At 34.9% G+C, this 14,898-nt stretch overlaps 1 protein-coding gene across 1 annotated transcript in view; it reads left to right on the forward strand.

The window, feature by feature from the left end:
- GAP43 (growth associated protein 43) overlaps positions 1-14,898 on the forward strand; it is a 133,912-nt gene that overhangs the window by 55,202 nt on the left and 63,812 nt on the right. Inside the window, exon 2 of the mRNA XM_003763604.4 lies at positions 13,747-14,356. Coding sequence (XP_003763652.1) covers positions 13,747-14,356 — 610 coding nt within the window. The remainder of the gene's footprint in view (positions 1-13,746; positions 14,357-14,898) is intronic.

A 14,898-nucleotide genomic window follows, 5' to 3' on the forward strand; every position in this document is an offset into this window, starting at 1 on the left:
GCCAGTTTTTCATCTATTTTATACAAAGTCTAGCAAAATGTTTGGATGTACTAGGCACTCAATAAATAGCTTTAGATTTAGATTTTAGATATAGTAAATATAAAGGTCCTATTAGAGGAGTAGCTGCTATAATCTTACAATGTTTCTCCATGTCACTCTAGAAGTCTTTGGATGTAATATTTCAGTTCCCCCTCTTAATTTACATATTATACTTCTTAAAATAGTAAAAAAAAAATTTCCTGGATTTAGATCTTAGAAAAATTGCATAGACCATCTTATCCAGTTCTCTCACTTTAAAAATAAGACTCATCAGTGCAATTAAAACTTTGTTCAAGGCCATAGAGATAGGAGATCTGTGGTTTCTTGGTACAAATTTGAAAATGCTACCTTTTTTTCACTAAGCTGTTAGTTTAAGCAAGTAAATGAATCCCCTTTTAGATTCTAGGTGAGATTTTAAAAGAGACTTTTCTGCAATGTCATTTTGGAAGATGTCAGGTTGTACATTTTCTTGGGTGGAAAAAGAATCAGAAAGGATTGTATTAGTGGGTAAGAGAGAGAGAGAGAGCTAAAAAGTGTTTTTAAAAGTAAAACTGGATTCTCCAATTGACTGGCTTTCTAGTTCCTTAACCATGTTGGGACTTTAGGTATGGGGGAATAGTTTGACATTTTGTAAAATAATCCTATGTCAATAAGAAAGGAAATAATCATCTCTCTACTGTGTCTTTGCCATATCCACCGGCAAAGAATCTCTAACGTAGGAAAAAAAGAATTGGGCCGAGAAAGGACTGGATTGCATTTATGAGCAATTTCTGCTTACCTCATTGAGAATAGATAGGTCACACAAATGGATGAGTTGATGAACCAGATTCTTCCTCCCTATATGGAGAAACTAATTCCTTTGAGAGAAAAAATGGACTTTTCCCCCACCCCAGTCTCAGAATATGACATCATTGCATGACCTGACATAAATAAAAGAATAAGGGGACCTTACAGACCCCCTCCAAATGAAGTGTACCACCCCAGGCATGAATAGGCAAAGACACCAAGGCAACTCTTTAGCACTTCTCAGCATTGAGATATACATACACACATAAATATATACATACATACATACATTCATATATATATATATATATATATATATATATATGAAAAAGGTTCTTCTTAGTTGAATTTAATTCATTATTTTTGGTATCTAATCATTTTTTATCTCAATTCTCACTTTCTTCATTTAGACAAGTTCTATAACCTAACAGTTGTTTATGATGATCTTTGTTCTTCAAGGAACAGTCAGGAAAAAAAAAAAAACAATGGAGGTGGGAGTGAGGAAAGGGAGAGGGAAACACCCTAATGTGTGCTCTGTTCTCTGCATCCAGGTAGTCATATAGTAATTAGTTCTCTCCTGAGAACTAATGAAGAATATCTTATCTACTCAACTAAGTAGAACTAAAATATCTTTAAGAAGTAAAATATACATTTAAATTAATTCTCTCTCTCTTAAAAGTTCAAGTATTCTAATAGTCTTTTCCACATTAACTCTATTACCTATGGAAGTAGGAAATTGTTCATTGCAATTTTACCAATATACAAAATGAGACATAGAGAAGTTAAGTAATCTTATTGAGATAACTTATTAAATCAGCAGATGAACTGAGAACCTAAGGAGGATTCCCTTGATCTTTCTTAGAAGTATTCAAATTTTAAAGAATTAAAATTATAGATGTAAAACTAAAATGGACCCATCTAATTCTCACATACTTGAAGATGAGGAAATGGGCACTTATTCAGTGCCCATTCTGACTCAGAATCCAGTAGTTACAAACTTCTTGGGTTTGTGTCTTTGGTGTTTCATTCTCTAGAACAATAAATTTTTCTTTTATCATTTGTTCAGTTTTACTTGCTGAATTCATACTTTTAATGTAGCCAGACTTTGTGCAAAGGAGAAATATTAGGATAGTTTTATATTCTGATCTATATTTTTTGGAATCCTGCTGCTGCTCTTGACCCTTGTTTGGGTCTGGGCAACACAATTGAAGACCTGCATCTAGTTGGCCTCCAGTAGATAGTTAGATGGATGGCTCTATAGGTTTAGGACAATTAAATTACAGGCTCAAACTTGGTCTAAACTTCCTGCTCAGTCTACAGATTTAAACTTGACTTTATTGGGTCTGTGGTGCTGCTCCTTGTCCTGGTATATAACTGAAGGTTCCAGTCTCAGTCCATATTTGAAATCTTTAACTCTAACCCTACATCAGAGTGACAATATTGCCTGATCCTTTCCAGGTGCACCGACTTATATGTGTAGGAATCTGAGATTAAGTATACAGTTACAGACATCACTTTGACTCCCGGTGCTTGAAGGCTCAATATGGATCTTCCTGGTTAGACCCCTCTCCATAGACCAAAGCCTCTAGCCACCTCTTATGCTTACTTGGGCTTTTTCATTGGATTTACTTAGAAATCACCTTGGAATCACTATTCAGTTTGGTGTTCTCCTTTAAATCTTTCTTGGGAACGTGAGAGAGAGCTGAGTTTTACCATTTTCTCTTTGATTGCCATTTTTCTAGGCCACTAGAATTTTGGGGACTTTAAAAATAGCATCAGGTCATGAGATTTGGTGGTAGAAAAGGCTTTCTATATTCATTTTTATCTTGGACATCTTGTACCCACATAAATCTATGCCTATTACTTCTGACACTGACTGATGTATATTTTCCTTCACCCATATATAATGGTTTCCACCTTCATTTCCATCTGCCAGAAAATTGCTCTATTTAACATGCAAAAGATTCTGCCACAGACACTTTGTTATTATGAGAGATTCTTAAAAGTCAGTCACCAGTATCTTAAATACAAAAGTTGAAAGTTGAGTCTCTTACTTTAGGGAATTTGAAACAATGAAATAAATTGGAATTCTTAATGGTTTTCTAGGTCTTTCCACCACATAACTGCCTACCTGAGACCAATCACTTATTGGATGATGCTTTTACAGCATCTCAAATTTAAAGGGGACCTCAAAACCCATTTAATCCTATTTATTTCTGAAGAAAATGTTAGGCTGGTTCTTACCTATAAATAGGCAACAGCTATCCTAAAATTTAAATCTCTGCTCTGCACAACTTTATGGAAAAATTTGCATTTGAAGTGAATATATGTGTATATGTGAATATATATATGTATGTATATGGCATATATACTAGGTGGCACAGTGGATAGACTACCAGAGTTGGAGTCAGGAAGACATATCTTCTTGAGTTCAAATCTGACTTCAAATACTTACTAGCTGTGTGATCCCCAGGGAAGTCACTTAGCCTCAGTTTCCTTATCTATATCTATTTATCTATACAGAGAGAACGAGAGAGAGAGAGAGATATTATATATCTATAAAATGAGTGGAGAAGGAAATGGCAAACTACTCTAGTATCTCTTCCAAGAAAACTCCAAATGGGGTCAACAATAAATGGACACAACTGAAAAATGACTGAACACCACATATCTATTTATGTGTGTGTGTGTGTGTGTGTGTGTGTATATACACACACGTATATATATATATGTGTGTATCACATATATATGAAATTAATATGCATATAGAAAATAGTTATATATGTATACACACATATATATATGTGTTCTCTTTTAGTTTCCAATTCTTTGCAAGCCCAAATAAGTTGCTGTGGATACTTTTGTATATTTAGAATTCTTGTCTCTTTATTTGAACTGTTTGGAATATAGAACTAAATATTGGCACATCAAAGGGAATCTACAATTAATCAACTTTTTAGACATAGTCAAATAGATTTCCAGAATATTTGAACTAGTTGATAGGTCCATCAAGTGTGACTTAATGTATGCATTTGCAATTTTCCTTTTTTCTGGAGAACTTTGGTAATCTGATGGGAGTGAGATAGAACCTTAGAGTTGCTTTGAATTTGCATTTTTCTAATTGTTTGTGATTTGAATCTTTTTTATATAGCTATTCATCACTTGGATTTCTTTCTGTGGGAACTGCCTGATAATATCATTCACCCATTTATCAATTGAGAATCCCTCTTCCACTTCTTCCTAAGCTTCAGAAAACTGAATTTCAGGGGACAAGTACAGAATTACCAAGACTTTTGACTACCTCAAATTTCACATTTTTCTCTTACTTTAGCTTATAGGGAGTGAGAGGGAATAAGTGACTATACAGAGCTAGGCACTGTGTTACATACTTTTTACAAATATTATCTAATTTGATTTATAGTATGAATTATTGCCACCAAACAGGTGTTTAGTTATAATTGAAGCTTTTTTTGTTTATTCTTTAAGATTTTAGTTTTGAGTTTCTTAACATTTCCAGGAAAAGGAAAAAAAAAAACAGAAAGTAGCTGAATGGAGCCTTCTCATAATTAACAGTCATTGCAAAGAATGACTATGCTTAAATATTCTATTTTATTTAAGTTTAGTTTAGTTTTATTCTTTTGGAAGGAGGGGAAAATTTGGAACAAATGCTTAAATATTCTAAGGAAGATCAGATATATGATGAGGAAATCTGACTTGTTTATTTCTTTTAGTCTCTATCTGTGGGCTTAAAAGACCACTCCTAGTGTGGAAACTCTCTCCATGTATGGAGATCAGTAGTAATCCTCTGCAATTGGGAGTCTTAGGTGGGGGGCACTGAGAGGTTAAGCAATTTTCCGAGAATCACACAGCTAGTACTCATCTAAGGTAGTACTTGAGCCGGGGTCACCCTGACTTCAAACTAAGCCATCTTGTCCTTCCATCAAAGGAAAATATAAACCTAGATTTATCATCTGCTGTAGGAGAGTTCAACTTATTCCTGGGTGAGATCTATGGACTCTACGTAGCTCTTTGCCCTCAATCTCTTGTCTTTGTTCTGAGAAATCGATCCACAGCATCTTCCCACTTGAGGTACCACTTTACTAGATGTCTGAGGCTCAGTAGGGGCATGAACTATTGATCAACCAATCAATTTACATTCATTGATTAAGCACTTATCATATACCAAACACTATGTTAGGCCCATGAAGATACAAAAACAAAAGTAAAGACTACTTATGGTCTCAGGAAGCTTATAGTTTAGTGGAGAGGGACAACATGTACTTATATAGGAATATACCAATATTATATATAGTGAGACATACATGCAAGTATACATATGCAATTAAGCCATACTGCATTCACACTTTGTATCTGTTATTTATATATGTGTGTGCATATATACACACACAATCTATTACATTTATTCTGTGTATGTATATTTGTATTTATACACATAAACTATCACTTCTCTGTCAGGAGTTGAATAACATTCTCCATCTTCAGTGTTGACTTTTTTTTTAAAAAAAGAGAAGACTTTAAAATTGGAGCTATCATTAGAATGTTCTTATTATTATGGCAGTTAGAAGGAGTATATATAGACAGAGGGCACGGGTATGAGTTGAATATGAAGGAATAATTTCTTTTTTTTAATGGTGAAATTAAGGGGTGAAAGAGGAATGTACTGGAAGAAAGAGAAAGGGAGAAGTGGCATAATGCAAATTATCTGCCATAAAAAGAGACAAGAAAAAGCTTTTATAGTGGAGGGAAAGAGGGTAGGTGCATCTTATTTTCATTAGAACTGACTCAAAAAGGAAATAACATATGAATTCAATAAAAGTATGGAAATCTATCTTACCTTGCAGGAAAATAGGAGGATATGGGATATGGGAAGGGGGTAGGCTGATAAAAGAAAGGACATAATTGTGGGTTGAGATAAGGGAAAGAATCCAGAGCTCAAATGTCTTAAAAACAAATGTAACAGATTATTTTGAATGTAACTGGGAAAAATATTAAATAAATAAATTTTAAAAAAAATTAGAGTTCTCTCAAGGTACAACAATGCCTTCTTGAGACCAAGATAGTGATTCATTTTCTTCCACAAAATTGTACCTCTGACTTCAGTGGACCACAGAAAAGATTTCTCCCATTCTTAGCACTAGTACCAATTCTTTCCAACATCTTTCACTACCATTCTTCCTTTGATATATGGGTTCATTCAAAAAACCAAAATTGGAGTAAAATTACTTGCATCTTGGCTCCATGCTCAGTTCACAACTGTTAATTTAACAGGGTTATGCTTCCATCTTCTAGTTGAAGACATCCTCACGGTAACAGCTGCTCTATTGCCCCAGATTGTGCTGTGTAAATCACAGTAGGAGATGGCAAGAACAGCAGGATTTCAGGGAAGGTAGTTGTGTATCAGAGAATAGGCTAGTGTTATAGCGTGGGATTGATGAGAGGGTAACTAGTAGGAAGAAATAGGGAGGGGAAAGCTCTCTTTCCATTCATTTATTCATTAATTCTTCATATTGGTAAAGGAATAGTTATAGGAAGCCAGAGTTTTCAACTTACATTTTAATATGAAACTGTATCTTATTTTCTTTACTTTTACTTTGATTTTACTTTGTTTACTTTGATTCATTTGTTCACTTTAAGTATTATCATCTGTGCTGTGTACATTAATAAACTGATGCACTTCTCTACAAAGAGGCACTGTAATACAATGGAAAGACTAAATATCTGAGTTTGAATTGTTGTTTTGCTGACTTTGACAGTGTTGACCTTAGTTAATTTTTCTCAGTTTCAGCTTTCTTGTTTTTGAAACTAAATGATTAAACTAGATCAAAGATTCTTAACTGGGATTCATAGACTCCCAAAATGGCCACATATAGACTTTGGCAGGTCTGTGTACTTGAATGGATAAAAAAAAAAAAAATACATTATGGCCTAGCCATGCCAGATCTAAAAGTCTATTATAAAGTGGCAATCATCAAAAACATTTGAAAAGTGCTGGATCTAAGGAATAGGTTAGGTAGTAAATGACTTTAGTAATTTACTGTCTGATAAACCCAAAGAGTCCAATTTCTGAGGTATGAACTCATTATTTGGCAAAAACTTCTTGGAAAACTGAAAAATAGTATGGAAGAAATTAGCATGGATCATCTTCTCATACCCTAAACCAACATATGATGGAAATGGATTCATGATTTAGACATAAAGGATGATACTATAAGCAAACTAGGAAAGTAAGGAGGAGAGAGGAGGAATTTATGGCCAAGCAAGAGAAGAACATTATTAAATACAAAATGGATAATCTTGACTGCATTAAATTAAAAAAGTTTTGCACAAACAAAACCAATGCAACTAAAATTATAAGGAAAACAGAAAACTGGGGAAAATTTGCAATAAGTATCTTTGATAAAGGCCTTATTTCTCAAATATACAGAGAAAGGAGTTAAATTTAAAAGAATACAAATCATTCCCCAATTGATAAATAGTCAAAGGATTATGAATAAGTAATTTTCCAATAAAGAAATAAAAGCCATCAATATTCATATAAAAAAAAGTTCTAAAATGAAATAAGCAAATTAAAATAACTGTGAGTTACCATCTCACACCTATCAGATTAGCTAATATGATAAATGTTGGAGATCATGTAGAAAAAGTGGGACACTAATGCACTATTAGTAGAATAGTGAATTGATCAATCATTCTGGAGAACAATTTGAAACTATGCCCAAAGGCTATGAAAATAAACATACCCTTTAATCCAATAATACCACTACTAAGTGTATTTCCTAAAGAGATCATAAAAAAAGGAAAGAAGGATCTACATGTGCAGTACCTATTTTTGTAGTGGCAAAGTATTGGAAATTGAGGGGATGAACATCAATTGGAGAATGACTGAACAAGTTGTGATATATGAATGTAATGGAATACTATTTTTCTATAAGAAATGACGAGCAGACAGATTTCAGACAACCTGGAAAGATTTACATGAACTGATGCTGAATGAAATGAATGAAGGAGAACGTCGTACAAAGCAACAGTAGCATTATGTGATCAACTACAATAGATTTAGCTTTTATTATCAATACAGTGAATCAAGACCTTTCCAAAAGACTTGTGAGGAAAAATGTCATCTGGAGAAAGAACTATGGAACCTGAATGCAGATTAAAACATTATTTTCACTTTTAATTTGTTTTTTTTTTTTGTGTGTGTGTGTGTTTTCTTTCTCTTGTTTTTCCCTTTTGTTGAGATTCTTCTTTTACAACATGACTACTATAGAAATATGTATGGCATGATTTGCACATGTATCACCTAGATTAGATTACTTGCTGTCTTGGAGACAGAGTAGGAAAGGGATGGAGGGAGAAAAAATTGGAGACTCAAAATCTTATTAAAATGTATGTTGAAAATTATCTTTACATTTAATTGAAAAAAATAAAATACATTAAGTGCAAAAAAGAATGTAATTTGGAAATGTCTAATTAAATACTATACTATATAAAAGAAAAATATACTTTTTTCACTAACTTCCAATTTACACTTAGCATTTCATTTCATTATTTAAAATTATTTTAAGAAAGCACACATATGCTTCAGCAAATTATTAAATGGCTCCGTGACACTTAAAAAAGGCCAGAACACTTAGGCCATATGATCTTAATAATCTCTTCCATTTCTGCCATTCTCTGACTATACATATTAATTGGATATATAGGTTTGTATCATAAATTAGCAGTACCTGACGTAAAATAGATATAACATGAATGAGTATTTGTTTTTGGTGGTTTACACTGCCTTAACCATACTAAAGAGACTAGGGTCACGGTCAAGTCAACCTGGAAATTAGAGAAAAACTAACCAATTCCAAAAAGCTCTCCAGTTGTTAATTTGGGGAATTTCTTGCATTTTCTCTTTTCTTTCTGACCCCATACCATTTACATAAATATATTGCATTCTCTATTGTTAGCTTTCTAACTAATTCACAGGAGTGATAGTAGAGAGCACTGGGGAGACAAGTAAGATTAGTAAGAGTCTCTTGTGGCTTAAACAGCTTGAACAAATCCTTAGAGGTTAACAATTCTAGAACTGATCTTTGATATTTGAATGTATTGATTTTTGTTTGGTGCAGACATTTTAAACAAGGTGACCTCAGGTGACCCTCTTATTCCCACCTACAATGAGGGATCAAAATGGCAGATTCAATATTGAACAGCAATCACAGCCCTTATGATGCATTCATTGTTTTCTTAAAAGGCAAGATGAGAGATGAACAATTTATTTTTCTTGTAAAAGGTTCACAATATTTTTATTTTATTTTGCATTATATTTGTTTCTAACTATATCCTTCCCTATTCCCTTACCTAGAGAAGATCTTTTGTAACAAAGATTAAAACATAAAGAGAAAACAAAACAGGGAAAAATTATTCTCTGTTGTTTCATTCAGAAGTAAGTAAATAGGAAGGGCTGAGGCCGTTTCATTTTTAAGACTTGGGTCATCACCTTTTTAAAAAAGCATTAAATATATTTGAAACAAACATATCAGCATTTGTGAATTTTCTGTGCTTGAAAAAACTAGATCAAGAAATTATGTAGTTTGCGTTGATATTTGTTTAGGGAACATATATGTCACTTTTCATTTTATCGTTCTATGCCTCTTTGAAGGAGTGTGTGTGGACTCCCCATCTACCAAGAACATTGTTTTCTCTGAAAATTATAGACATATAGTTACCTGGAGCACTGAGAGATTAAATACGTTGCCAGGGGCACCCAGGCAGTCCAAGTGAGGCAGGATTTAGACTCAAGTCTTTTTGGTTTTAAGTATAATAGCTCTTTATAAACTAGGAAACAACTAACTCTCTCTCTCTCTCTCTCTCTCTCTTTCTCTCTCTCTCTCTCTCTCTCTCTCTCTCTCTCTCTCTCTCTCTCTCTCTCTCTCTCTCCCCCCCCCTCCTTATTTCCTCCCTCCCTCTCTCCTTTGCTACCTCCCTCCCTCCCTCTAGTGTTCTCTCTCTCTTTCTTGTTCTCTGTCTCTCTGTCTCTGTCTCTTATCTCATTTTTTGGTTAATGTTAGAGGTCTTTCATTGTGTTTGTAGATTTGAAAACCTTTTTTTATGCTAAGGCACATATGCAGTTTCCAGAGAGGCATAAATATTAATCCCAAGGCAGGAAAGTCAGGATACTCTGTTAGTCTGAAATAGTTCATTGTTCCTGTTCTTTAAAAAGATTTCTTTAATTTCTGCTTGGAACATAGAAGAGCAGAAATGCTTTTGAGCTTATAAAATTTCATTATACAGGATGTCCTAAAAGTCTTACTACATTTTGAGGCTTTAATAACTTTAAACTTCACTTAGAGATTTGGGACACTTTTTATCTGTTATTTGTTGTCTACCCTAATAAAATATGAAATCCTTGAGAATTGGGATTATTTCATTCTTTTTACTTGTATTTTCCATACCTGAAATAACACTCAAATGTCTTCTGTATTCTTTTTTTACCTGTTGTAGGGCAGAATGTTATCATAGGACTCTCTGTTGGACTATTTTACTTAGTAATAGACAAGCAACCATTTTCATGTAGTTACTTAGGTCCTTTCCCCAACTCCAGTTATAGGTAAATACATTCATTGCCCAAAAATTCTTAGCAAAGAAAATGAAATATCTTTAGGGAATATAAAAATGTACTTGAAAATTTTTCTTTTACTACTACCATTGCTATTACTATTACTACTGCTACTGCTGCCATGTCAGTTACCACCACCACCACCACTATCACTACCACCATTATTATTACATATTAGTACTATTATCATCAAAAATCACATAAGCTGTGCAGAAAGTATCCTTAGAAAAAAAGAAATATGAAAATTTCTTGTTTCTTGGGCTCCAGGGTCTAGGGAACTGAAATCTCCTCTCTTCCCCACAAGATCCCTAGGGATATGACTATTTAAGCACTTGGCTTTAATTCTAGGTTAGTTTGGGACAAAATGGTATATGTCTAAATTAAATGCTCTTCATTGACTAACTTCCCATTTCTCTGCTCTTAGGGAAGGATGGCTTACCTCCAGAGCATCCTTAATGGAATCCTTAAATGCACTATAGCCTGAACAGTACTTATTAACTTTGCTTGTGCTCCCCAATTGGATCCTAACTCAGCTTAGAAATATGTCCATCATACTCTTCCTGAGAGAGCTCAGAGAATGGTAGTGCCTTTTGCTGACATAGTAGAAATTTGTAGGTTAAGAAAAGGCAAATTATTGAAAAGTAAAATAAATATTGTGGGGAGATCATAGAGAAGAGATGGGATACTACAGAGAAAAGTGATTTGTGAATACTTTTAGCAAAACAAACAAAATATTTGTTCTCTCTACTACTACTGCTGCTGCTGTTACTAATGCTACTGGTGCTGTTGCTGCTGGTTCAGCTGTCACAACTACCACTACTAGAACTACTAATACCTCCTACTACTATTATCATCAACAACCCACATAAACTATAGAGAAAGTATCTTTAGAAAAAAGAAATGTAAAAATTGCTTGCTTCTTGGGTTCCAAGGACTAGGGAACTGAGACCTCCTGTCCCCTGCTACAAAGTCCCTGAAGATTATTTAAACACTTGGCTTGAATTCTAGGCTAGGGTGGGACAAAATTAAATGCTTGCTCTCTCTCTCTCTCTCTCTCTCTCTCTGTCTCTATCTCTCTGTCTCTCTGTCTTTGTTTCCGTCTCTCTCTGTCTGTCTCTGTCTGTCTCTGTCTCTCTACCTCTCCATCTCTCTATCTTTGTCTCTGTCTCTCTCATATCTTTTCTCTTTCTCCCCTTTTCTCTTCCATTCTCTTCCTCTCTGTCTTTATCGTTTTCTGTCTCTATCTTTCTCTATATCGGTCTCTCTCTACAGACCCAAATACACAAACATATATTCATTTGCCTTTGTCAATATCTATATATTTCTTTATTTCCTAATAGAATGTACCCTGCAAATGGTATAATTTGATTCTTTGTATTTATGCCCTGGACTTGGCACAGTGCCTGGTTCATAGTAGATCCTTAATGGATGCTTGTTGATTGATTGGTAGAATTTGTAATGAAGCTTCCCTGTGAACTATGGACTATATCCATCCAACTGATTGGAAGAATATCTTTTTCATAATTCATGGAGTTGGAAACATTTTTTTATCTAATGGAAGTTTCTTCAACATAAGTGAATTTTTCATAGTTCTCTACAGTAACTTTTAGATAGTAGACAGAAGGTAAATAAAAGCGAGTGAATGAATGTTGATGAATGACTGAATGAGATGAAGAACAGAAATCACCAATTCTAGGAACAATAATGATGAGGTACATTAATGGAGTGTTTTCCACAGAGCAAATATTCCATCCATGAGTTATTATTCTATTGAATGATCTCTCAGATTCAGAAAATGGTCATTGATTCCAATGTGGGTGCCAAAAATGAAAAATTATGTATGTTGTCCTTTTGACTTTTCCATTAGGATAATTCTGTTGAAAGTAACAAAATTAGAGTTTTTAATACAATGCTCCCCCCCCCTTTGATAGGAATGGATTGCTTTTCTCATGTTTTAGTTAATTCATGCCATTTTAAAAATTGAAACTATATTTTTCCATGAAATTTTAAACCAATCCATTAACAAGACAAAACATTTAAAAAAAACTGATTTCTTTATTCTGGTTTGGATGAGTGGTCTTTGAATGGCATGAATAAATTGAATAAATGAGAGAGGGAGAAGGAAAAAGAATGGAAGGGGAGAGAAGATAGAGAAAGACAGAGATAAAGAGATCCAAACAGAGACATAGGGAGAGAAACACATAAAGGGAGGAGAGAGAGAGAGAGAGAGAGAGAGAGAGAGAGAGAGAGAGAGAGCATTTCTTGGACATTATTAAGTTAAAGAGTTGATTTGATTGAGATAATTCATTAAAACTCCTAAATCCACCAAACCTGGTTTGGTTTTGCTTGGTACCAGTTTTACTATGCTATCTGCATCTAATCTATCATTGTTATAAATTCAAGTTGTAAATTCTGGGAGAACAGAATTTGTTTCATAGAATTTCTTGGCATAGTACACTTTGTGTCCAGCCAGAAATACTTAGAAACAGCTTTACTGAGAGCACTTTGGTTATAAATTGGGAGCAAACATGGATTCAAATATTGTGGCCCACCCAAAAAGTACTGGTTTGAATTCAGTGAGAGACAATGTTACTGAAAATTTTTCTTTTCTTTTCTTTCTTTTTGTGTGTAGCCCTTTGGGATCATCGAAGTTCAATATGTTGGGATTTTAAAATCTAAGTCACAGATGTCAGGGCCAAAACAGACTTTAAAAAAAAATAATACCCGTAGTCCCTGAAGACCACAAGTATACTGTTTTCTGATAAGACAGTCTGCCCTTTTTATCTGCCAGAGGCAAGTCTGGCCCAAATCTTGCATTATGGAGATGGGATGCTGTTTGCTTTCTTCCTTGAGCTTTTTTGCTTTTGAGCAAAATGGTATAGTTGAAAGAGAAAGAGTTTGGGGTTAGATGTGTGTTGACCTTTTGACTTATCCATTAGGATAATTCTATTGAAGATAACAAAATTAGAGTTATGATGTAATCCTTCCATTTTTTTTTTGATGGGAATGAGTGGCTTTATATTGATTTTCTAATAGGGGTTCAAATCCCAAATTCAATTGTTTACTAGTGGTATGACCCTTGGTAGATCATTTAACATCTCTATTTTTCATCTTTAAAGGGATAAGGTTAAGATGATTGTTTTTTGTTTGTTTGTTTGTTTGTTTTTTGCTGAGGCAATTGGGATAAAGTGACTTGGCCAGGGTCACACAGCTTTCTAATTCTAAATTAATGATCCTGAGATCCTATATATCCTCATGATCTTTCCCTTTTTTTTTTCCTTTTCTTTCTCTAGGTTGAAAAGAATGATGATGCTGACCAAAAGATTGAACAAGATGGCATCAAACCTGAAGATAAAGCTCATAAGGCAGCCACCAAAATTCAGGCCAGCTTCCGTGGACACATAACAAGGAAAAAGCTCAAGGGGGAAAAGAAGGGAGATGCCGGAGCTGCTGAGGCTGATGCGAAAGAGAAGAAGGAAGAAGCTGCCGCCACCACCGAGGCAGTGGAGAAAAAAGCGAGTGATGCTCCTGCGGCCACAGAAGCTGCCCCAGCTGCTGGTGCTAAGCCAGAAGAGGCCAGCAAAGCTGGGGAGACTCCTTCAGAGGAGAAAGAGGCTGGCACCCAGGCTGCTGCTTCTGAGCAGGCAGCCCCCAAGGCCACTGCCCCCTCAGAGGAGAAGATGGCCTCTGCCGAAACAGAAAGTGCCACTAAAGCTTCCACTGACAACTCGCCGTCCTCCAAGGCTGAAGATGCCCCTGCCAAGGAGGAGCCTAAACAAGCCGACGTGCCTGCTGCTGTCCCCGCTGCTGCCACCACCCCTGCTGCCGAGGATGCTGCTGAGAAGGCAACAGCCCAGCCTCAAACTGAGACAGCAGAAAGCAGCAAAGCCGAAGAGAAGACAGGTGAGTAAAGGGCTAAAGACCAGTCTCGGAGGAGAGCCCAGGCTTTCCATCTCTGAGAGAAGGGGCAGCAAGGGACAAGCTGTCAGGATTCAGTTAGCTCGTACAATCCTCCAAGATCTTGTGGACACTCAGGCTGAGTCTGCCCAGCACAAAGTGAAGAGGAATTCTTATCTTTTTAAAATTTTTCCTTATTTTTATCTTTTATATTTATTTATATCTTTACATAATATTTATTTTATATCTTTTTATATTTTAATCTTTTTAAATTTGATCAATGTAAATAGCTAAACTAGATAATGCAGGTCAAAATTTCACTTTGTTCTTTGAAGACTAAGCCTGATAGGTGATTACCCAGAACGTGTATTTTGTGCATGACAATCAGTATGTTCATTTGACTCCAAGTAGTACCTATTATAAATACCATTAACTACCTGTTGATTAGGTATAGTCTATTAGGTAATTACTCAGAGCTTATATTTTCTGCATGACAATCAGCATATTCATTTGACTCCAAGACATATGGCTTACAAATACCATCAACT

The sequence above is a fragment of the Sarcophilus harrisii genome, chromosome 3 (assembly GCF_902635505.1).
Source record: "Sarcophilus harrisii chromosome 3, mSarHar1.11, whole genome shotgun sequence".
Taxonomy (NCBI): Eukaryota; Metazoa; Chordata; class Mammalia; order Dasyuromorphia; family Dasyuridae; genus Sarcophilus; species Sarcophilus harrisii.